Consider the following 23974-nt stretch of genomic DNA (forward strand, 5'->3'; position numbering starts at 1 on the left):
TCCAAAATCCTAAAACTGTTTCCTATCTGGGCCTTTGGTGTTTTATATATTTTGGGGGTCTATTTACCAACCGATTAGGTGAAGAATCTTCCATGTCCATGTGTTTCAATGGTAGTTAATGAATTTCCAGTAATGTCAGATTCATTGTTTTATACATAGACCTTTGTGTCATTAAGAAAATATATGCAAATAAAAATAGGTGAGTTTAGTTTTATTTTCCTGATACGTCCCCAGTAGTAAATCAAACATTATGCCCCGTGTAATAGCCAGGGAACTAGTATCATCAAAAGCAATGTCCACCCCCATGAATCTCTAAGAAAAGAATAAATCTAATACAGTATATTAAATTGGCACATTTGTATGCATTTAACATTTTGAAAACATTTTCAGTAATCCCATTATAACTAATTTCTGGTAGGTAAAACAATGGCATTTAAAGTGCACATTTAAGATATTTGTTCTACATGTTCCACTTTCAGCAGCAAGGAATGTGGGGAAGTATCAGTGCGGAAAAGCTTTGCTTTCCATCTGATGCCTGTAATGTGTGCGGTGGGAATGAACGCTTGTTTCACTGAGTCCCCTTCAGCTCTCTACATCAGTGGTGACAGCCAAGGTAAATGAAACACTATGTATACAGCGAGCTGACAACCTTATCTCTGCATTACATGGGCTTCCACAAGGTTTATTGATTGGAAGCTACTGCCACCCTGGCAGCTGTTGCACTGACATGACTTGAGGATTGAGGTATTTAATATCTGATGTTCAGATGATTGGATTTAGAAGATTATGCATAACTCTCAGGGTTATAGAAACACTGATACTGTATGATATTAGGTGAAGTCCATTGGTCCAGGGTTACCATTCATTTTTTTTTTTAGTATAATAAAAAGTGCCAGTGATTGTTACTATTATGATTGTGTATGTGCAGGCTGGCAATGTGTGTGAGAGATGCTCAGACTGGTACTGATGAGTTCAGAGATGTGGATGCAGCAGGTAGCAGCAAGTGTTCATGTCAACACATGGGCAATGAATGCAGCTACAGAGACCACTCTATTCAGCTTTAAAGCTGCAACCAGAGCATTGGCTTATTTCCTCTTCTCTGTCATTGCCTAGTTACTTGCAGGCTGAAAGGTTTCTCTCTGTGACTGTAAAGAGGAGGGGGAGAGGAGAAGGGGAAGTAGCAAAAGAGGAGGAGGAAGATGTGAGAGAGACTGAAGGGACTGTGAAAACATACAGCAGTCACATCCTAGCCTGTCTTACCTCTGAAGTATCTCTTGCTACTGTCAAAATGGACATTGCCTTGAACAGCTCCTTGCCACCTGCTGACATTCTGCTCAACAGTACCACAGGTGCTCTAGGTGGTAATGCCACCCTGTCTGCCATGCGATGTCCATTTGGTGTCTTGGGGAACATGACCAGGCTAGATGGGAACCAGTCCTTTCTATGCAATGGACCAGACATTCCCCCTGAGGACACCAACTCCATCATCATAGCAATCATCATCACAGCTCTCTACTCCATGATCTGCGTGGTTGGGCTCTTCGGAAACGTTCTGGTCATGTATGTCATTGTCAGGTAAGCAAATTGATGCCCCCCTCCCTTGGCCATCAGCATGCCTGCCCTCCTTCTCCACCCCAAAACATTTCAGCTAGTACTGCACCTTGCACTCTAGAGAACTTTAAACCTTCTAGCTATCACTGGCTCCTTATCATATTCTTCCAAGTAATTAGCAGTAGTTAGCAACAATATTTCAAATGTGGGGAGTTGATGAATGAGAAGTCAGAAGTGAACAAAGTAGATGATAAGAATACAATATGGGCATGACGGGGTTAGGTGAGGTTTGATAGAACTGGTAAGCTTAGGGTGGTGGAGAAAGTGTTAAATAATAGGAGGGGGATTATTATGAAGCATTAATTGAATTTGGGAAAATTAGGCGATCGCTAGAAAGAAGTGGTAGTGAAGGGTTCACTAAAAAAAAATATAAAAGTAAAGGATTCAGGTGAAGTGACTTTTAAATGAGAATGGGTAAAGCTAGAAGGCATTGATTCCACCATCCAATTATTATCACCTATTCCCATAGAGCATTAGCTAATAATATATATTTAGGCGAAGGGAAAAAATTAGCTTCTAATATGCAATAAAAAGAGCCAGACAGAAATAATGAATGTTATTTGCTGTCACAATACCTTTCTTTGGATAAGGTATTGGGACATCACCTAGCCCTGGCAGGTTGCAGGTCAGCAGACCTTGGATGAGATACTCATACATCAGGCTCCTGTATCTTCACCTCTCTCCATGTAAACTCAGATCTGACTATGTGTTTCTGCTTTGATATTGCTTGCGTGAGGTTGGTCAATAAGCACTGAGCTGGTTTAGAAAAAGGAAATGTACAGAGAGAAGGACTAAATTAATCTCCAGCTGATCACATTACCAACCTAAGACAGTGACTTATGGGGACATGACACGAAGCCTGGAAATGTCTAAGGCTATATATCAGATATTACAATAGTGAAGGCAAGGACATAACACAGACCCCCCATCCACCCCCACCCCCACCTAGAGGGAGAACAGGAGGAATAGATTATGACTGATAACCTGCACAACACACTCTCTTCCTCAACCATGTCAGTCATTATAAGCAAGAATAAGATGCTTCTTGCAACCTCTAATTAGACTGACTGGTCTGGTTTAATTATATTTGAAGGACTACAAAATTATATCTTAATGTTTATACTGATCAGAAACAATGCCAGACACCATATATGTATATATATTATTCAAGTATTAACATTATTGCATGTATATACAAACCAAGCAGCTGTGTTTTATTTATTATTGAACTGTTAAGAGTCATACTGATGTGCACAATACAGTACACATTGATTATTGGGGGACTGTATTACATTTAATTTTGGCTGGTATTGCACTGTTCTACATGTCAAATATTTTAATATATTTTGTTTTCAAAGCAAATGTGTTTTAGTACTGAAAATTGTAAACACAATATTGTGTTAGGTTTCATTAAGTTATGTTCTTTCTGTATGGGGCCAAGTACTCCCAAACTGATTGTGTCTAGATGCTGACAAGTTGAATACCACTTCCGCATCTCATATCTCTTGGGAACTTCATTGGAATGGCATCTCCAACAGAATCCTCAGGTCCACCAACTGCTTTGACCAATGCCAGGTCGAATGATGATGTCTCTCCTGAGGGATTCTATGGAGATGTTTTAGTAGTTCAACTCTAAGATGGTGACACAGATAATAGCATATGGTGATTCAAAAATCACTACCAACCAATCTATAAAAAAAACAAAACAACTTTTAGTTGGACATACACTTTAAAGTTTTTAAAGTTTGTAGAGCTGTCCTCAATAAAACTACATCCATTACTTATAGAACCCAGCTGCCCATAAGAATGTTTATTAGAATAACTATGAGAGATTATTCAGTTGGTTGTTATATGTAACAGAAAATCACTACTAGTTATTATTCCTTGGTAATAAATTGCTTGGTACTAAAGAATTTTCAAATTCCTGAAAATTCCTAAAAACAATGAATAGGTCTGGCCATGCTTATTCCCTTACTCTATTAATAATGAATACAAAGCAATTATAAATGCTTCAGGTCACACTAAAACAATAACTAATACAATACACATATTATATATGCATAAATGCTTATCTACAAAAGGTTACAGTTGATACGTTGCCATTTTTTTTTTAGAAATCTTGATTCTGACAATTTTGCTCATACAAAGTGATCCTGTCATTAGAATCACCAAGTTTCTTTATAGTAATTAGGTACAATAGGAGGATAAATAGATACCTTTCCCGGCAGCCTATGTGTTAAAAAAATTTGCTGATCCTTGGCTTCTGCAGGCATGTAACTTCTACATGTGTCAAATACCTGCTCCCCCTGCCACATACTATAGTTCTTTCCACTAGTTGTGTAACTTGCTGGTGAGCGCATGGTGAGGGAAGTATCTGACACACCCTAAAACAGCTGTCGCCAACCGGTGGTCCACGGACCACTGGTGGTTTGCAAGAAAATTTTGGTGGTGAGGTCAGGAGAAGGACCCCGCTGGGGGGGCGCACTGGCCAGAGCTGTGGACCATGTCCCCTGTATGGATTGCAGTCTCAGAGCGGTGGGCAGGTTGTGTCTGCGGACAGGCTCAGACCTGCGATGAGAGAGTGGGCCGGTTCTGGCATCATGATATCACTCTGGGGAAGTTTCTTCACGTTTAAATGACACACGGCTCCCAGTGCATGCGTGGTCCGGTGTCCGTAAATTTAGTAGTCCTCGAGCTCCAAAAGGTTGGCAACCACCGCCCTAGAGTGCCTAGTTCCTGTAGCAGCAGGGCATAGAATTGTGATCTATTAAGTTTTCATTTACAGGTGGCTCTAGATGAAGTTGGTGATCCTAATGACAGGGTCAACTAAAACTTGGGCAAATCACCTTCTTGTCTTTCCATGTTTAATCACACATTAAAATAATCAAACAAATACTTTTTTTTTCACATGTTGACAGTGTAAAAAGACTTTCCCAGCTTTCCAGTTTTTAACTGGTGTATCATTTTTTTTTTATATATATATTTTTACTTTTACCATGTTTTTGCACCATGATTTTAAATTCTATAAATACAAAAATAAAAACAGAAAACATAAGTAAAACAAAAAGCAGTTTTTTTTACTATATTTCAATATGGTACTACTATATGATTATGAGTACAAATAGAAATAAAAGAAAAGAGAACAACTCTTCTTTGACTACAGCAGGAGAACAGGAAAGCAGATCTCAAGAGTTCCATTTAGCCCAGCGGATGTGTAAAGACTGCCATCTATAGGACATTAGATTTCCAAATGTAATTGGCAGCGGAGCAGTAAACAGCAGGGACAACAAAAAACACACATCTGTGGTATGAGAAAAAAGCAAACATCATACAGTAGCTGCTTTCTATACTTGGACCATTACTGTTCAAAACAGAGAACCGTAAGCAAAACAGAGGGCTTTTATTATCCAAAATAACTTCCAGATCAGGAGATCATATTCCCACATGGTGTTCCTCCTTATGCTTTAATTGTGTAGAGTAATCTGTTTTAAAATAGCATCACTGGCATTGTTAAATTACATACTATACTCGGTTTGCTTATAATGCATACATTGAACAGCTCTTAACCTATCTATTGAACCTTTCCTTTAGACTGATTTTTAGATTGCAGTTAAATGATTACCCCTACGCATGAATGAAGCAAAAAATATCAGGCTACTTTCTCTGCCAGAATTTATTTTTACCAATTTATCATGTTGATTCCTTGTTTTGTGCATGCATTGTGCTTTATTTGAGAGGGGGGCTTTTACTCTTTTTGTACTGAACCCCTCTGTCCTTCTTATCCTCCCAACCATCCCTTGTTTTTGGACTTATGTATAAACCTCTAAAACATTTTACAATGTATCTACCCAAAGTGTTATACTACACTAAAGTTTTCATCCAAACTGTAATTTATTGCATTTGTTACTTTGAAAAGCCAGTATAAATGAAAGATGGTGAATAAAAAAGCACTTGTGAGTTCTATCAATCATTTATGTACTGTGTGAAAAACCGAACTCTAGGTAGATATAAAAAATAAATACAACTCTGTTATCAATGATACATCAATAAATGTAGCTTATTAATGAAAGCATTGTAGGTGCCTGAAATTTATTTTTAGTAGGTTTATGCAGACCTTATAGAGTAGGACTGAAATACTAGAAAAAGAAGCAGCAACAAAAGGTGACAGAGATAGAGAGATTATCATTGTGCTTTTCCTATACTGTCCAGTCACAGGCTAGAGCCAATCTAGATCAGTGTTTTTCAACCTTTTTTGAGCCACGGCACATTTTTTACGATGTAAAAAACCTGCATCACACTACTAATCAAAAATGTTACAAAATGACACTCTGTAGCTAATTCTCTTGTCTCTAAGAATAAACAAGGCAATTAAGCTACCTACTGCCACCCACTGACATGGAAGAGTATTACATTACTCTGCCAGTCACTACAGCACAGACACTCGACAATGGTAATTGGATAATTTCCCACCGTACACCTGAAGTTCTCTTACGCCACACTAGTGTGCCGCGGCACAGTGGTTGAAAATTACTGGTCTAGAACATCATAGGCTCAGAAGAAGTGATTTGAATAATACTGGCCATTAGACATAGAATATATTGTAACAGAGAAGAAGTACTGCAAGGGAGATTTTCAAACAAAAAGTGAATATTGAAGCAACATTTTTTTCTGTTCTCTTGCTAAAATTCTAATAATTTAATACTGTTTTACCTGGAGCTCTACTTTAATTCTTCAAGGTTTTAGGTAGCTAGCTAATAAACATGTGTGTCTTTTGCCTACATAATTTTGTATTAGAAGGTGTCCTTCTTTTTCATTTCAAAGAACTTGGTAGGTATGAATTATCAAATGATATATGTTTACTTTATATACTGTGTTACTTTTGTTTGCTGTGTTGCATTTACACACTTGAATTTTATATAGTAAAGTTAAGATAAAAAAGTAATTTTCAGTTAAGTACTTTGACACTGTCCTTTTCAACATAGGATGGTTCTTCTCTTCGCAAATAAATTTTGTTCAACACCATTCACCCCACCCACTGTAAACCCAGGGCATCAATGATTTGCCCTGGACTCATTAGAGAATACTGAATGGCATTACATCATTACCTAGCACCACTCTCTGCAGTACTTAGCACCTGCCTGTAACCGAAGGATAAAGAGAAGGACGAGAACGCATATCATCATGTGAATAGACCAAAGAAACCTGGAAAATTACAGATATTTGTTTAAAGAGTGTTTCAGGAGAGCTCGATAGTAAGCAAGAGTTAGAAGAGAGGAGTTGGAAAGTAACTTTAAGCAATGTATAGCTTAAAGCAAGCTTCTGCTATGTTAAAATAGTTCAACAACATTTACAATAAAAAGCTCCTAGTACATTTGATATTCTTCTGTATGCTCTGTGGTTCCTCTTGCCCAGTACCACATCACTACTGCATTCTTTAATGAAATAGGAGTATAACCACCTAAGAACCCAGGGGAGGACCGGGTATTTCACACACCCTAAAGGTTGGGTAGCAGCAGCAACTGGATTTAGCTTACCTAACGCCTGCCAAAAATTTAGGTGTAAACCTATGATAGGTTGTTTGACATTTCGTTTGAGATAGTTATAAAAAAATTAATGTGATAAATACCATTTAGGCACATTTATTAAACAATCTGTTGGTCTAATTAGATTGGCTTAGTTATTGCCTATTAGAGCAAATGATAAATGGGATTCATTATTGTTACCAGCTTTTAAATGTAGTCACATATGCAAATATGTATTTGCAAATGTCACAGACACAGTGCATGCTTAGTGTGGTTCCTTCCACAAAGCATGCACTTTAATATTTGTACTCTTGTTGGTTTTATACAGTCACCTTTAGTGATTCAGTGCATGTTTCATCTTGTATTTTTTCTACACAAAATATGAATAAAAAGCTGCTAACAGATGCCAGATCAAAAACAGTAGAGAACATCCCATTATTATTGATAGTATTATTATTAATAATAAATTTTATTTTTAAAGCAACAACATATTACACAGCGCTGTACATTACATAGGGGCTGCAAATGACAAACATATACAAACAAAGACACAGGAGGTACACAATTACTCATCTAGAGTATGTTCAGACACTGAAGTGTGTACTGCCTAGGAAACCATATTTGCTTATAAATGAGCCACATATATACTGTAAATTATGTGCTCATCACCCTGTGTGCATAGTGCGTGCCTAGTAAATACAATGAGAATTTGATTTGATCTGCTTTGGAAATGAATTGATGTTTCAAAGTATGCCTAAATGTTTTAGTAAATCAAACTCCATGTGAAGTTTTACGTGAGCTCAGTTTAATTTCCTCCTGATTTATTAAAGGCCACCTGTGGTTTTAATATACAGGTTGACAATCGAAAATCCGGCCATCGATAATCCGGATCCTTTAGTTTCCGGACATGAATTTCGGATCGCATTTACAATACAAGGACTGCAGTACACTGTTTGGCCACAAATGTTTTCATGGTGATGTTCTGCAGAAACAGCTGTTAGGTCTTGCTTGTTAAACTAAATACACGTTGAGATGTCCCTGCTCCCTTTAACTGTGCCAGATGTCTGCAGGTGCTGTGAGAGGAAGACTGGCCTGTGTGTGGAGGTAAGTATAAAAAAAAATCCAGGATTTTCCAAAATCCGACACTCCTGAGGTCCCTAGTTGCCGGATTTTTGAATGTCAACCTTTATTCAAAAAACTACTATTTTCTAGTTAGAATGGCATCTCCAGCCATTATGGTTGAAAGTCATTTTTAGCTTTTAGTCATTCCAATCAAGTTCACTAGTCAATGTGAAAGATTTGCTCCTCATGTAATCTTCGTTAACATCTATGAAAGAAATAGAAAAGAAAGTAAATCACCACATTACAGGCTATAACAACTTTTCTTGTTTATTAAATATCAGCAGAGGTCACCTCCTACATGTTTCATGCTACAAATGGGTTTCGAAGAAATATCGGGAGAGATGATCCCCTGCTGTTCTTTATCAAACAAGTAAAGTTTCTGCAGCCTGGAGTACGCTGATTTGTTTCCTTTTCTATCAAAGTTCAATGGGAGAATTACATTTGACAGTATGCATATCTTCTTGTTAAATATGTATATGAAATAATAGTGGATAAAAAAGTGCATCAAAAAGTGATATTTTAACAATGCTGGTGAGACACCCCCTTGCCATCTTAGCTTCTTTAAAATGAAACAAAACCATGAAAACAAAACATTGTGACCAGACAGGTCTTTTATTGCAGACAGATAGGTAATGTCCCTTCTACAATTAAAATAGACTTACTTGCCCAATAGCAATTTTTTTATTTAAAATCATCTGTCCATGCTTGATTGTGTACACACGTCTTCTATCAGAACTTTGGTCATCTTGATTAGCCAGGCAGAGATGATGTAAAAACTGTGCATGCAAGTTCATTCAGTCCTGTTATGTCTGGGGATGCCGGGATACTATATCAAATTTATATATATAGATATATATATATATATATATATATATAAAACATGGGAGCCTCTTAAAAAGCCCTCAGCAGGTATGCATATGTATGAACTCAATCACATATCTTTTATAAGTATATTTATAATATTTATTACATTTATATATTTATATTTAGAAGGCTATGTACACAGGTCAGATGATTCTTGTCCGATAATCGAGGCTAGTATTGAATGAGCACAGGGGGGGGGGGGGGGGGGGCTCTCCATCATTCTCCCCTCTCTATAGAGGAAAACTTTGCTGTATGTACAGAGCTCGTTCAGTCTTTTGTTGTTGGAAAGGATCTTAAAAGATGATGTGTACATAGCCTAGAAGTCACACAAATCTGTTGAATTGCCTAAAGCCATAGTTACACGTATATTGACATATATGATGTTACCAACATTAACATAGCAGTTTTTGTATTTCTAAATACCCAATTAATATAGTTTATATTTTGTTTCCCATATCTAGATTGGGGGGACACCATTGGTATTTCTACAGTGAAATCTCACAACAGCATTGTCACCCTTTGGACATAACATAATGTTATGTAGTTTTACATGTATTAAATTTGTTTCACTTGCATAGCCATCTTCACCATTTTTTCTGGAACTTGCATGAAAACTTTCTTCCCATGAAACAGCCACTCCTGAATAACTTGTGAGCATTTGTACAGGAGTTTCATCGCCCGGGCTGCATTCTTAGCACAAGGAAAAGGCGCACAATTCACAACTCTGCCTCAGGCAGAGCATACATCTATGAAGTTTCCAGTAAAAGAAAAGTATTTTGCAAAGTTTCTTCTGTAAAAAAAAAAATTCAATAAACAACAGGTCCCTGAAAAAAAAGTTTAGATCTTCCAAAGCACATTAGTGTTAACAGGAGACCTTTACAAAACACTGACTGGTGGGTAATGTTTAGTGCTGAGCTGAGCACTCCCCGTGGTTGATTTATTAGAGACTGACATATCAGAGAATACAAATAGTGTCGTACTAGATAAACTGCTCAGGTTACAAAGATTGTCCATGTTTAAGGCATTGCCATGTGTGACAAACTGCCATGTTCGGGGCTCTGAGGTTTACTCTGTGAGAGATTGCTATGTTAGAAATAATAGACTGCCCATATTGAAGATGCTGCCATGTACAAGTGACTTATGTTGTTATCTGTAGACTAATGAAATTTGATATAAAATTCTTACTACAGTCATGATAGATCAGCCGGCACTGTGGCTTGGATAATTAAGTCTGTCATTTTTTTTTTTTTATTGCCTGGCATGACTCTCGGTATGAAAACATGAATCTCCAGATGTCAATATTTTATTTGCTTACCTTTACTAAGCACAGGCAAAGCATTTGTTGTTAGCCCGGTGCAAGATCACTACTGCTGTGATGGGCTAAAACAATAAAAAAAAACTAAAGCTGGCCCCAATATGTTTCATTGATTAGACTCAAAAACATTACATTAAACCGAGATTAATCAAGAATGTCAGGTCTTTGCAACCGGGTGAAGATGTGCATGGGAAAAAGCTGCAAGTGATCAAAAAAAAAAGGGCAGGAGACAGATTTTGCCCCACTGGTAAATTAAACAGTATGGTACACATTTACTTCCTGGTGACCAGGAGACCAAGGTGCAGACAGGGAGCATGCAAGTATTAGGTGGCATGGGTCCAAGCAGTCCTGGATAGGTGGTGTGGGACAACAGTGAGTGACATGACCAGGACAACGGCTGCTTTGGTAGATTCCCAAGTTTGGCGGATCAGCAATGGACGATTGGGAGCAAGCTGTAATCAGGAACAAGCCATGTCAACAACAAATAAAGAAGAACCATCCATAGTCAAGAACAAGCCGGGTCAGCAACGGATGAACAGGAGCAAGTCATAGTCATAAACAAGCCGGGTCAGCAACAGGAGCAGGTTTGAGTATAACCGTACAACAATATTCAAAGATCTTGGTTCCATTTGCATAATTGGTCACTATTCATACAGTGTGCTATGTAGACATACATGTGCATGGAAGTGCACGGTCACATACATTTGCATGTGCATAGGTACACAAAAGCCTAAACTTATGGTTACATGAAAGGCTATGTACATTTGCATGACAAAGTATTTACGTAGTATGTTGAAAATTAGTGTGTTGCTTAATACAAACTTCAGCACTTTTTCTCCTGATAGAAGTTTGGAGGTGGATTGATACTGGTTTACTGTGTGCTGAATATGTATTTTTTTACTTGATTCATATGAAATTATACAGATGGGCATATATGTATTTCTGGTCATATCTGTATGCCATTATTTGCGAAAGGTGAACTAGGTATATTTTACTATGTGCTCAGAATATAATTTCTCTATATATTATCTGCAATACACAGTCATGGCTGCGAATGGGAAAGAGTGATAAATTACTCTCAGTTCATTTTCTGATTGAAGTGAAATTTACATTAAAACTATATTTTTCAATTAGTATATACGAGCATAATGGGAGAAAATCATGTTTAGTTCTCCTTAAACAGAGTTTATTGCTTATTCCAAAAATGTATGCACAGCAGGCTGTAAATCACTGTGCATACATTACGAGAAGCATAGAAGTTTTTTTCAGGACAAAAAGATAGCAAATATTTTTAGTGAACGTCTGTAAATACTTTCTGAAGTTTTCATGGGGCCTTATGTTGGTATTATTTATATTGACTCCTTAGAAATAATTGTAGAACAATACATTGGTATTCAGGATACAAAAGAATATAATTTCATCAGTGAACTTGGGTGATCCAGCAAATCTGGAATTGATTTCCTAAAAGCCATTTGCTATTTTTTAACAAATGTTTTCAATCCTGTATCAGATCTTTTCCAGGTTTGCTGAATCACCCAGGTTCACTGATGAAAGTGTATCTTCTCTAGCCTTGAAGAGCTTTAAAAAATCAGGGCCCATTGTGGGAAGGTGATAAGGGACTGTATTTCAGTGGTTTACCAATGGACATCAACTTGACCCGAGAAAGTATGTAAAAGATGGGACTCGGAATACTCGGAATAGGGAGCTCTCTGAGTGGTCAAGAAATGTCAATTCAGGTCAAGCCCAGGTGTCACTGATATGCTGAGAGCTTGGAAGACGTAATCCAATGGAGCCATGTGATAAAGAACTTTCTGCCAGTATCATGAATATCCATTGTAGACATATCCATACACTGACATTCATTAATAAGCTGTGACCACAAACGTACAGGAGGAAGTTTTGATTTTTGTCAATATGTGGATATAAAAGAACTAGCTGTAACCAGGCATCTGACCATAAAGTTGCAATACATCTTCAGAGGGAAGAGGTTATGATGGAGTGAGAAAAATGTGTAGCCGTCAAGGGGGAGGGGCAGATATCCCCCCACCCTGGGAAAACAAAATAGTGCCCCATACTCATTTCCATTAGGGGTCAAATATTATCTAAAAGTAAGGCCTTTTTTTTTTTTTTTTTTTTTTTTTTTTACTAATGTCTAAACAGCTTTCCACAATGATCTATTTAAGTGTTTGGTGTCTTCTACTCTAGCTTTGAAGTATGGCAGTCAGGTTTTTTTTAGATTTCTTTTGTTAGACAGCAGTCCTTGTGTCCCCATTAGAATAGTATTTATTTTTCTGTACAACTCAAACATTTGGATTCAGCCTCATTTTTTGTTTAGGTAACAATGATCACCATTACAAGTAGAGGGGTGAAACTGCCTAACTGAAGGAATAAAAACTTGACAGCAGATTTATTAATTTCCTTCTCTATCCAAGGTTATGCCAAAAAGTTATTTTTTATAATCATGCTTTCTGATTTATATTTAGACAATTCCGTTTTTCCATTATGCAACCCAACATTGCTTTTACATTTGATAAGCAGATACTGCTTTTTTTACTTTTAGGTTTGCAAATTACAGTATAAAATAAAGTCTTTATATAATTTGAATTTAGTGATGAGATAGAATTACAAAATAAAAATTAAAATGTTTAAAATATACAATCGATGTGGTGGACACAATTAGTCTTTAAATAAATAAGCGTAAAAAGAGTAAACACTTACAAGCTGAACACAAAAAAAAAACAATAAAAAACATGAATAGCTGTATTCTCAGGCATAAAGAAGATGCCAAAGTTTAATGATGTTGTGGATTTCACATAAGAGTAGCCACGATAATGTATTGTGTAAAGGGAACATCTATGCAATACTCTTCCAGTAGCAGATGCATGCAAATGATTTGCTAATTATTTAGCCCATTGGTGAATTTTGCATGTATTGTTATGTTGACAATAAAGTATCAATCCAACTATAAAACAAAAGACAAGCTTGTTTCTATATTCTGGTATACAATCCACAAAATGAAAATCATACTTACACGTTGGATAAACATAACATAATTCTTTATTATAACTAAAGTAATTTGCTGTCTCTTTATTGTTTAAACAAGAGGCACATCTGCACAAATGACACGCAAATAGGTGTGCAATTAATTTACTTCTGTAATAGAAATAGAAATTATAATATTATTTCCTAACTAGTTGTATTAACTTTATTATACTGCGCACATTGTTGAAATCCGAGGCCCTGAACGTCATAACTCTTTTACTGAAAAGAGAGTGCAGGGCTGCAATGCCAACTGTAGGTGACAGGTTGTATTTAGGTAAAATACTTGGGACAAACATAGATTTTTTTGTAGGGCAAAAACTTAAAAAAAAAACACACAACCAAAAAAATCTAATTTGGGTAGACTCAATGGACCATTTGCTCTTTCTCCATCATGTTTTTCATTTTTAATACTTTTTTTTTTTAAAATGACCACATAGAGGAGTTACAATACATTTATAGTGGTGGGGTTGGACAATAACAGGAGATAAATGAGAAGATATAAAATATCCAGATTCAGTAATAATGGGAAAATACAATGTATTGAAGAATACAAAACAAACTTAAGAATTATACTTCTCCATGAACAAGACATTTATAATGGACATCATGAAGACCCTCAGGTTGTATATATTGACTTGCCAAACACAAAGCCTAGCTAGCATAGAATACCTTACTAAAGAGCAACAAAAGGGAATTGAAAGTGAGAGTAGAAACGGAATTAAAACAGCAGCTGAAAAGAGGCTTGAAAGTAGAAAGAAGAAATAGAAAAGAGAGAATAGAAAGGAGAGAGAGCTGGAGGGAAAGGGATAAGAGGGTTCTGCCCATCCATAAGTTTCTAACTGAAAATAACACCAACATATCATTTTATAACATAATTGGTGGCTGCACTACTGTTTGATGAATATTTATGTTTTATTTAGATTTTTAAATAGCCTTTTTAGCCTAAAAGTGTTGTGTTTCTGAATTTTGGATGACTGCGTTTACAGTTCAACTCCAGCTAAAATCTCTGATGCATATGTCAAGATGTCAAGGGTGGACTCCCTTTTTTTTTGTTTTGGGTAGAACAGTGTGGTCAAAACATCAGGATAGTGTTACTGTCTGTGTGTAAATCTGTTAACCACATAAGATTTAGTAGAAAATTCCACAAACCTTACAGATAAGTATTCTGAGAGCTATTATATATATATATTGATGAAGAATTGTAAAACTATGGAATCTATTACAATGGCTATGAGTGTTAGTTTTGCTAAATAGGAGTTTAGACATATCAGTCCTGTTCCTACTAAAATATGTAGTCACAAAAAATCAGACTTTCATGGTAAATATATATTTAACTGGTGGTAAAGCAATAAAGCGACTGTCTAATTAGGTCACAAAAAAAATTCCTAGAGCCCATTCATATCTATGGGTTTCATTAATCCATGAGTTACCTCGAAGCACTTCAACACAACGTGGACATATTAGTGTGTAGTCCCATTAATTTTCACAACACATAGTAATGTGGGTTTTTGTGCTGTACACAATGTAAAAAATGGATGATGCCTGTTTTAGATTTGCTGTACTGTATTAGTAGCCAAAAAAAGGGCTTTCTTGGCAAAATGGACATTTACCCACCAAAACAGGTCAAGCCTTTCGTGAGAAGATCCTGATACCTTGGGTAGATGGATATTCTACCCATATTCTTTGTACTGGCTATACAATAAGATATAAATTCGGCCAGCAGCAAAGCCAGAAAGGTTACTGTGTAGTGCTGTAAAAAAAAATGCATTTGCCACTTACATACACAGATGCTTATTTTTTGCTTCTGATATGCATTTCTGTCCCAGTTTAAAGAGTTGGAAATACAGTATCTGAAATATTATCTCAATGAGTTGAGTTTTTATTGCTATGTTTTCATTGCTTTCCATAATAGCATATCCCATTTTGCTGGCTTTTTGTCTCATACAAGCAAATTTTTATACAAAGCAAGTTAGAATAAGTTCAAATATAGGTCAGAACAAGTCAAAATCAATTACTGTGGTTACAAACTGCTCTCAGATGCAATTTAATTTTCTTTTTTTCTTGAAAATACCTGAAAGTGCTTTGTTTTTTAGCGAGGTTTCACATTATTAAAAATGATTGATAACCTTGTCATTAGACCTCAAGCAGACTTTATAAAAACAAACCCCCTTATTCACCATTATTTTTTTTGTTAAATGCAGTGATTGGAGATGGCATGAGGTCTAATGTAATAAATAAACCCTGCATTTGGCAAATGTTTTCATTCTAAGGGCAAATGTTACCACCTTGAAAGAGAAAAGTCTGCATATTCACTACAAAACTAGAAATATTAGGTTCACACTATGTAGATTGTCTTCTAATCAACTTGGATTTTGCCTTTAAATCTATTTTAGGTTAATAGTCATTATTTCCGATTCCATAATATTAAGTTAAAAATCACTTTTTAAACTTCATAATGAAATGCATTTCTGTTTTAAGCAATTCTCTATAGGAGAAACATTTTGGCAGGGTGTTATCTATGTTAGTTAATACTTGAGTGACAGTGCTTAGATTGTCCTTTAAATTCTTTATTTTTTATGTTCATCTTACAATAATGATAATGATATTTGCTGGGCACTTAGGCTTCCAGTTGTAAAAATATTACAGATCATGCTCAGTGTTAATCAGTACAGATTTGCCTGGGTTAGGTTTGCAAAAATTCTTGAAAATCTTGCCCATAGTTTACAATATTTGCTGCCAACCCATTCAAATATAATGGACAGGAGTGGGGGAATCTTACTATTAAGTGTTGGTAAGTTGTAGGGCTAACAAACTAGCTATTGTCAAACAAAATGAATGGATTGCCGGACACAGCCATGGAGTACATGGAGCAATAGTAAAATTAGAAAATAAATACAGTTACAAATAACTCCTGATAACAGTCCAAATTACCAGGAATCCTCCAGTTTTTGTTAGGGGTTTCTTGAGCTATGAGCAATTTTTAACCCTCAAGACACCATTGATCTTTTTGGCTATCTGTAAAAATTAAATTATTCCTATTGACCAGCAATACAAAAGACATTCTTCCTACTGACTTATATACTGTGAGCTGTGGATATGGTAATTATAGCAGGGGTTCCCTAAAGACCGGAAAGCAATATTTCGCCCCCATGTTAAAAAGGTCAAGAAAAAACGGTTTACCCTGTAACTGAGTTGACCAGGACACTGTTGTTCCCCTTTTTTTGGGGGTGAAACTGCATGTAACCCATAATGAAAAACATATACATAATAAAAGCAAATTCTTACAAGCAATGAGCTGGTGGAACTTTGTCAGTCTATAATGTTATGATTCTCTTTCATATTAGGCATTCATCGTCATGTTTGTAATATCTGCTTCAATGCCTCCCTTCAAAGAAATGTAATTTACTTATTATTTGCTTTGGTTTATTTGACTTTCTGGGTGAAAAAAGTCAAAGTAAATTTATCATTTATCATTTATAAATGATGCAAAAGAAATGACATATCAGACTGTAGCAAACCAATAAAACATTTACATACAATATAGGTAATATTTTTAAAAAATATTTTGATAATGAATTTACATTTTTTATAAATCTTAAGCAATATCTATTTCTCTCTCACAGAGAAGAGAAAGAGATAAAGAAAAACGAAAGAAGTGGAGGAGTATAAGTAAAGGTCATCATACAGAAATGTTATTTAATTGTTTAATTGTTATATTAATTATTGTAATTATATTGAACTGTAAACACAAGTAACATTTGGTAAGCCAGTTTTCCACAAAATTAGTTTCTAGTCTGTATTTTACATTTTTTTTCTGTGCACTAGTTACAGTGAACACCTAAATAAGACTATCTTTCCTAAAATCTGTCCAGTACCAACCCCAACCACATCATTATTTTATGGTTAGTTGGTTAGTAACAAACAATGTTTGTATCTCTTCTATCATTATCCCTGGAGTGTTTAAGCAATAACAGTAAGTGGTGTCTGCTGAGATAGTTTGCTTCGTATGTTTACCTCCTTATGAAGAAAAATGAGTCCCAATAAACTGGGAATTATTAGACACAGAGAGCAGTGTTCTTGGTTGGTGTTTGTATACAGCATTTGTGCTACAGATACAATATATGTTACCATTACCGTCACAGCATTGTAAAATCTGAACTTTAGAAAAGCAGCTAACACCCATCTGATGTGAAGAATAGAATAGAATAAAAAAGAAAAGAATATTTGTTCTGTTCTTACATCTCTGGCAGCATAGTCAGAAGGGCGACCCTCTATGATCTAATAAAGTCTGGGAATCCAAAGGTGTTATGTCTCTACATGTAGCCTGCTGACTTGTGCCTAAAAAACATTGAGAACCAGGCACTTATTTTGGGTAATGTGCACCAATGCAGAAAAAAATTAATATAAACAGTTCAATATCTTTTGGAGGTTAGTGATAGCTTTCTGGGCCAAATAATAGTGGCCAGATACCTGCCACTATGGCTTAGCGCAAGTCATAATATAGCAGAAAGGGACTGCTTCCTAAGCAAGGAATCGGGGCAGCTGCAGCCAGCAGTTTTACCAAGTTTGATGGCAGTTGCTGGATGGGGGGTATTTGAGAACTTTTTATTTTTATTGATTTTATTTTATCAGGTAAAAACATATAACTGCTTAGTTCAATGATAAAGGCATATGTACATCAATACCCTATAACATAGAATTGTTATAGAAAAGTGTACAATTAAAATAAAAGAACTATAAGATATAAAAAAAAGAGACAGAAAACAAAGGGAGTTCTCCTAACAATAACAATAGTTCTGTTTTATGTACTTTTCAAATATCTTTTTAGACCTGTGCATTGATCTTTATTCATCATTTTTAAGCTTCATCTATACCATCACCATAAGGTAAAGCATCTAATGATGTTTGTACTAAAATGCTTCAATAAGGATAATGTATCAACCAAGCTTTCCTGCATTTATCAAACTTTCTAAAGGAGTAAGAATTCCATGTTACTGCTTTCTCGTATTGATTAGTTCAAACTTTCTCTATTAAATCTGACATGTTGGGGGATTTATTACTTCACTATATTCCTGCTATTGCTAATCTTGCAGCAAATAAAATATGATTCATAATTTTTTCTAAAATTTGGAGCAAATTTGTCAATACCAATGCTCAATAATGCTAGGGCAGGAGTCGGCTTAATAAGATAACTTGTTATTTTGAATATAAGTACAAATACTGAATGCCAAAGACTGGTCAAGCTCCAGAACATGTAAATATGCCGATTTCATTGCATTGTCTTCAGCACTTAGGTGAAATATCCTCAGAGAATTTAGACAATCTATAGGGGTTACGGTACCATCACAAGAATATTTTCTGAGAAAATTCACAATCTGCAGGGCATTTAGATGCTTGGTAATTAGAGATAATAGCTTTTTGCCACTGTTCAGAAGAAAAAGTTTGTTTCTTTTTTTGGGAACTTATTTTTTACAATCTAACATGATTCTGTAATTACCTTTTCATTGCCTATACTAAGCCCTGGAAAGCCCTTTTTGACATGCATCTTTTGTATAAACAGTGAGGATGACTGTGGCCCTTCTGCAGCCCATTTAAATCATTGTGGTACTACTCCCACCAAGTTTGTCGTGTTTCTTCATCTAGGACACTATGCATAGATGTTTTCCCTGTTTTATGTGTGTGTTCTCTTATATCCCCAAAATATACTGGTAGGATCTTCCTCTAAAAAATCTCCTTACACTATTCTAGGAACATTAAATTGTGAGTTCATAAATACATAAAAATAGTAATAACCAAAGCCATGTGAAGTGAGTAACATTGATTATGTCATTAAAATGGCTAGAGTTTCCTCCATTTGTATACAATCTGTCTGACTGTTGATTGGTGGAGTCCAAAATCAACTTTAGAGATGATTTCATCAGACATCTCTATTGTTCGAGCCACGATACACATCCATGTGTTTTTATTATTATTATTAGTAATAATAATAATATTATTTATTAAATAGTATTTATATAGAGCCAACATATTACGCAGCACTGTTGCAAATGACAGACAGACACAGACAGTGTCACAGATGGAGGAGAGTACCCTGTCGTGTTATTTGTGTTATCAAGCTTTGCTGGACACATACAGATGTATATACAGTTTATATGAACATTTTAAGCCCTGAAAGAAGACATCTATCTCCCTGTAGTGTCTGTATAAAGCATTTGTTAATTTATTGCACAATCCAGCTGTAGCAAATATTTTGGCACTCCTAGTGCGTATTCACATATCAAATTAAACACTTGAGAAAGAACAGACTTTGTATGAATTTTAATTTTTGTAAACAATAGAAAAGAACAGCTGATAAGCTATTTTGCAAATGTGAAGTACGAGTAATGAAAGCTGCTAAAAAATCTAGCAATGCAGAAACAAATGAAATTGAGATGCAAGCTTTGTTTGAAAAATAAAAAAAAATGACTTTAAGTCCCCATGCCTTTTCTGAAAATAGCTGTGTAGGCAAGGACCTCTAGTGCCCTCTAGGGTTGGGCACATCATAAGACACCACTCTGTATTTCTAAAATTCCACCTTTTTAGAAAATTTGCTTGCAAAAGGTAATGCCGTTTTTTTAATTCCTGTAAAGCATGGTGCTGCAGTGTGCCAGCTTGCATTCAGCTGTGTGTGAATATAACACCAGCTACTGCGGTGTGACTTACTCTCAACCACAGCCATGCTCTATGAAGATAATTTATCATCCCCCCTCCCAACCATCCCAGATTTCACAGTTTACAAAATACTGATTTATCATGGATCCATGCCTTTCATTGGTGGTGTCCTTCCATAGCCAATCATTATATACCCTGGCAGTACTACATTCGTGCTATACCTGTAGAATTTGGTAACAGAGCAGGACTAGCTTTGTGGTAGGTTGACAGCAGTGTATTTGCCCGTGTGTGTGCCCATATACCTTTGCTCGCATTTTCCTTTTGAATAATGCATGTCAGCATTACCTATACCATGTAATATGCAGGTTTGATAAGGAGCACAAGGTTGCCAACCACCATCATTACTAAACCTCCATACCCCCCAAGGTTTATGATAGTTTCCATTTTATTTCTAGCTCATTTTTAACCTTTGCTGCCTTCCCCTTCTTTTTGCTCTATAGTTCTCCCCCATACACTATTTTCTCTCACTGGGAACCTATTTCCTTCCCCTACACCATGCCTTGAACACCAACACTTGGTATTTTAGAACCCAGTGGTCCTAGAGTGTTTTTAATTCCCAGGGGCCACTGACTCCAGGGATACTTCTTGTGCCAGGGCTTTTTTTACCTGATCTGGGACATTTTGTTTCTTCCAAATCCTCCACTTGACCAGTGATATATGGGGCACTATTATATATACTCCTTAGTGCTGTACTCCAAACACAGTGTGGCACATGTCCTGACAGCTACACTCTGTATTGTGTGTAATATGTTATACAGACCTGACCCCTCAACTTGCCGCTTCCACCTAGATACAATTTCTAAATGCTTGGTGACCAATAAGAAATAGAACATTAAATCCTATGTTTTTAAAGGAAAACTGTAAAAAAAAAAAAGAAACATAGCAGCTGCCATTGCTGAGACCTTCTTTTGAAATGCTAGCTGCGTGGCTGTAATGAGTATTGTCTCACTTTAGTACACTGAACCATCTGAAATAAAATAATAAATAGGATTACTTACTTTTTGCCATGTCTGAATACTTGTTTCCAGTCTTATTAGTAAGTTTTATTTAAAATTTAGTAAAAGAAAATTATATGACGGGGTTAATGACCCACAATGTTGTCTCATTATTCTATTTTGGTCACAATACTTCCTGCAACATAGCAAGTTGATCTCTGATCTGGATATTTTCCTTGCACAAAGAATAAATAAGAAAAAAAAAGCAAATATAGCTTCTTAAGATGTGCCTTCTTTAATGTGCCCTGCCAAAACATTAGTGTTTTTTATGCTATTGTGTGCAAACTGCATTTTTTGCATACGCAGTGCAACACTCCTAATTATGGATTTTCCTGATTTCAATATATATATATATATATATATATATATATATATATACAGTCTTGTAGAGTTCTACTAACTCTGCATCCAAAATAAAACAATAGCACTCTGCTCATTGCCTATTTATTTTCATTCTTCATTGAATAAGCTAATCAAGCATGGGATCTTGTTGTTACCTCTTCTCCTGAAATCTTTCATAAAATAAAGTATTGAATCAAGATGTATGATGTCATGCAACCTAGAATATACAGAAAACGTAATTAGCACCTTTTGTACAGTGTATCAAACAGCATGAGTCTTTTCATGGATCATGCTTCCACTCAGATACATACTGTAGTGTTTGTGTTACAATTTGAGACTGTGCAATTGAATACCAGTGGTATTGTTTGCAAAAAATAAAAAATTCTCCTAAATCTGTCAAAGCAAAGTTTCCCTGCTGTTTGCTATTAACTTATATTCAGTTCTTGTCAGTGTTATTCTGGCAATAAAACCATATAAAGTATATATATATATATATATATATATATATATATATATATATATATATTAAACACAAAGCATAAGCCAAACATAAAATCATACATTAGCTATTAAACTGCCGGTATATTATTAGCCCTTTTTGTCTATAACTGTAACCAAAGAGACTTATTTCTGACACATTACTTTTATTTAAATATAGAGCTATGTTTTGGCATTCAGCTTCTGTAGCAAAGATATAAATTATTAACACATGAAGAGTTTATCAAGGTTTAATCAAAATGCCATTTGTTGAGCTGTCTGAATACCTTGGAATTAGATTTTTTTTACTGTAAAATGACAAATGCACAAATGTATTTGTAGTCCAATATCATTTTGACATAAAATGTGGTAAGTTCATACTTCCATTTCAGTCTTTATATTGGAATTTTCCTACAATGTGTGTGAGAGAAGCCTTGACTCTTGGATGATACCCATAGAAATTCTATTATCTCAACCTCCTGACTGCACTACAGTAAACTGCTAAAAGCAGAAATATGTTTTACTTCTAAACAGGTTACTGTGCATCTTTATCAATGTTTTTAAGTGATAAATTCCATTTTAAACAAAGTGTGTTTATGCTTTTTTCTCCCTTTCCCTGACCTAATACACCCTTCCCCTTCCACAAGTTGTTATTTAGCTCCAGCCATCAGCCATTATTCCACTGTTTCATTGTTCTGACTGTGCTTTTGCTATAGTGTCATTTATACTGTACTTCTATGAAGCAATGTACCAAAGGTCTATATAGTAAGAGATGGTCCAATAGAAATCTATAGGGTTGTAAAGCACATGTATGGCCAGAACAGTAAAAACGTATTGGCACCAGATATGAAAAAACAACAGAATGGAGGCTGTTGGAGGAGGATTGTGGGATAGGTTGGTCAGAAGAAGGGACAATAAAAGATAAATGCACTTTGGTTTAAAACTATTGGTTTTATGACTATTGGAAATGTTAAGATATATATATATAAATAAATATATATATATATATATATATATATATATATATATATATATATAAATATATCAAAATATAACAACATAGAGAATATATCCCTCTTGTTTTTATTAAAATTGTATTTAGTGATATCTTATTCAACCAATGTTTAATCACTAATAATTAATAAACATATATATACATATATATATATTTTTTTATATATATATATATGTATATTTCTTGGGTCCCAGTATTGTAACATTTTTACCATATAGGTCTTTAAACGTTTATGAACATTAGGTCCATGTGAATGCATTTTAACTTGTCATCAATCCTTTAAAATACCTTGTGCATTAATATGTTCAACTGTCCTTTCTACCCAACATTATATTTCTACCCATGTTACCTATATGTATTTATTGATGTTAGTCATTATGTAATAAATGCTGTAGTGCATGCTAAAAGGTATAGGTGTAGACTACAATTCTGCACAATCTGCCTCTCTGTGCCTTAATGTTTCTGGGAGTTTTATTGCCAAACAATTTAAAAAAATACACATGTCTATTGAGTTAAAGCAAAAGGCAAATACATTACCAGTTTAATGATAAATAAATAGACAAATCTCAGACTTGATCCAGAGGAAGGCAAAAAAAATAAAGTATTTACCAAGGTGCTTCAATAAGGAAAATAAATCCTTCCCTTATCCCCAAAAGTCATTGGGTAATCCTTTGATAGACAATCTACAAAATGCAACTACATACATACCTACCTACAAAATTAACAGTGAGAGTTAATATTCCTCAAATGACTGATGTGTCAACTTGCAGTTGAAGAATACTGTCAATACTAACTGTATAAACTAGGCATGGGAATAGGTAATGGATATGCTGGAGGCTGAGTCAGTTAATAGCTTGGCTGGCACAAATCAATGTTTCATATGAATAATGCAACAAATATCACATAAAATCATGACTTACAAGGTGTCATTATGCAGTTCTTACTTTAGAAAATGCTC

The 23974-nt window shown here is 35.3% G+C and overlaps 1 protein-coding gene across 1 annotated transcript in view; it reads left to right on the forward strand.

The window, feature by feature from the left end:
• The first annotated feature begins 1030 nt into the window (after positions 1-1030).
• The window catches only part of LOC140329859 (mu-type opioid receptor-like), a 54728-nt gene continuing 31784 nt past the window's right edge, over positions 1031-23974 (forward strand). Inside the window, exon 1 of the mRNA XM_072410250.1 lies at positions 1031-1575. Within this exon, the coding sequence (XP_072266351.1) occupies positions 1031-1575 (545 nt within the window). The remainder of the gene's footprint in view (positions 1576-23974) is intronic.

This window comes from Pyxicephalus adspersus, chromosome 4 (assembly GCF_032062135.1).
Source record: "Pyxicephalus adspersus chromosome 4, UCB_Pads_2.0, whole genome shotgun sequence".
Taxonomy (NCBI): Eukaryota; Metazoa; Chordata; class Amphibia; order Anura; family Pyxicephalidae; genus Pyxicephalus; species Pyxicephalus adspersus.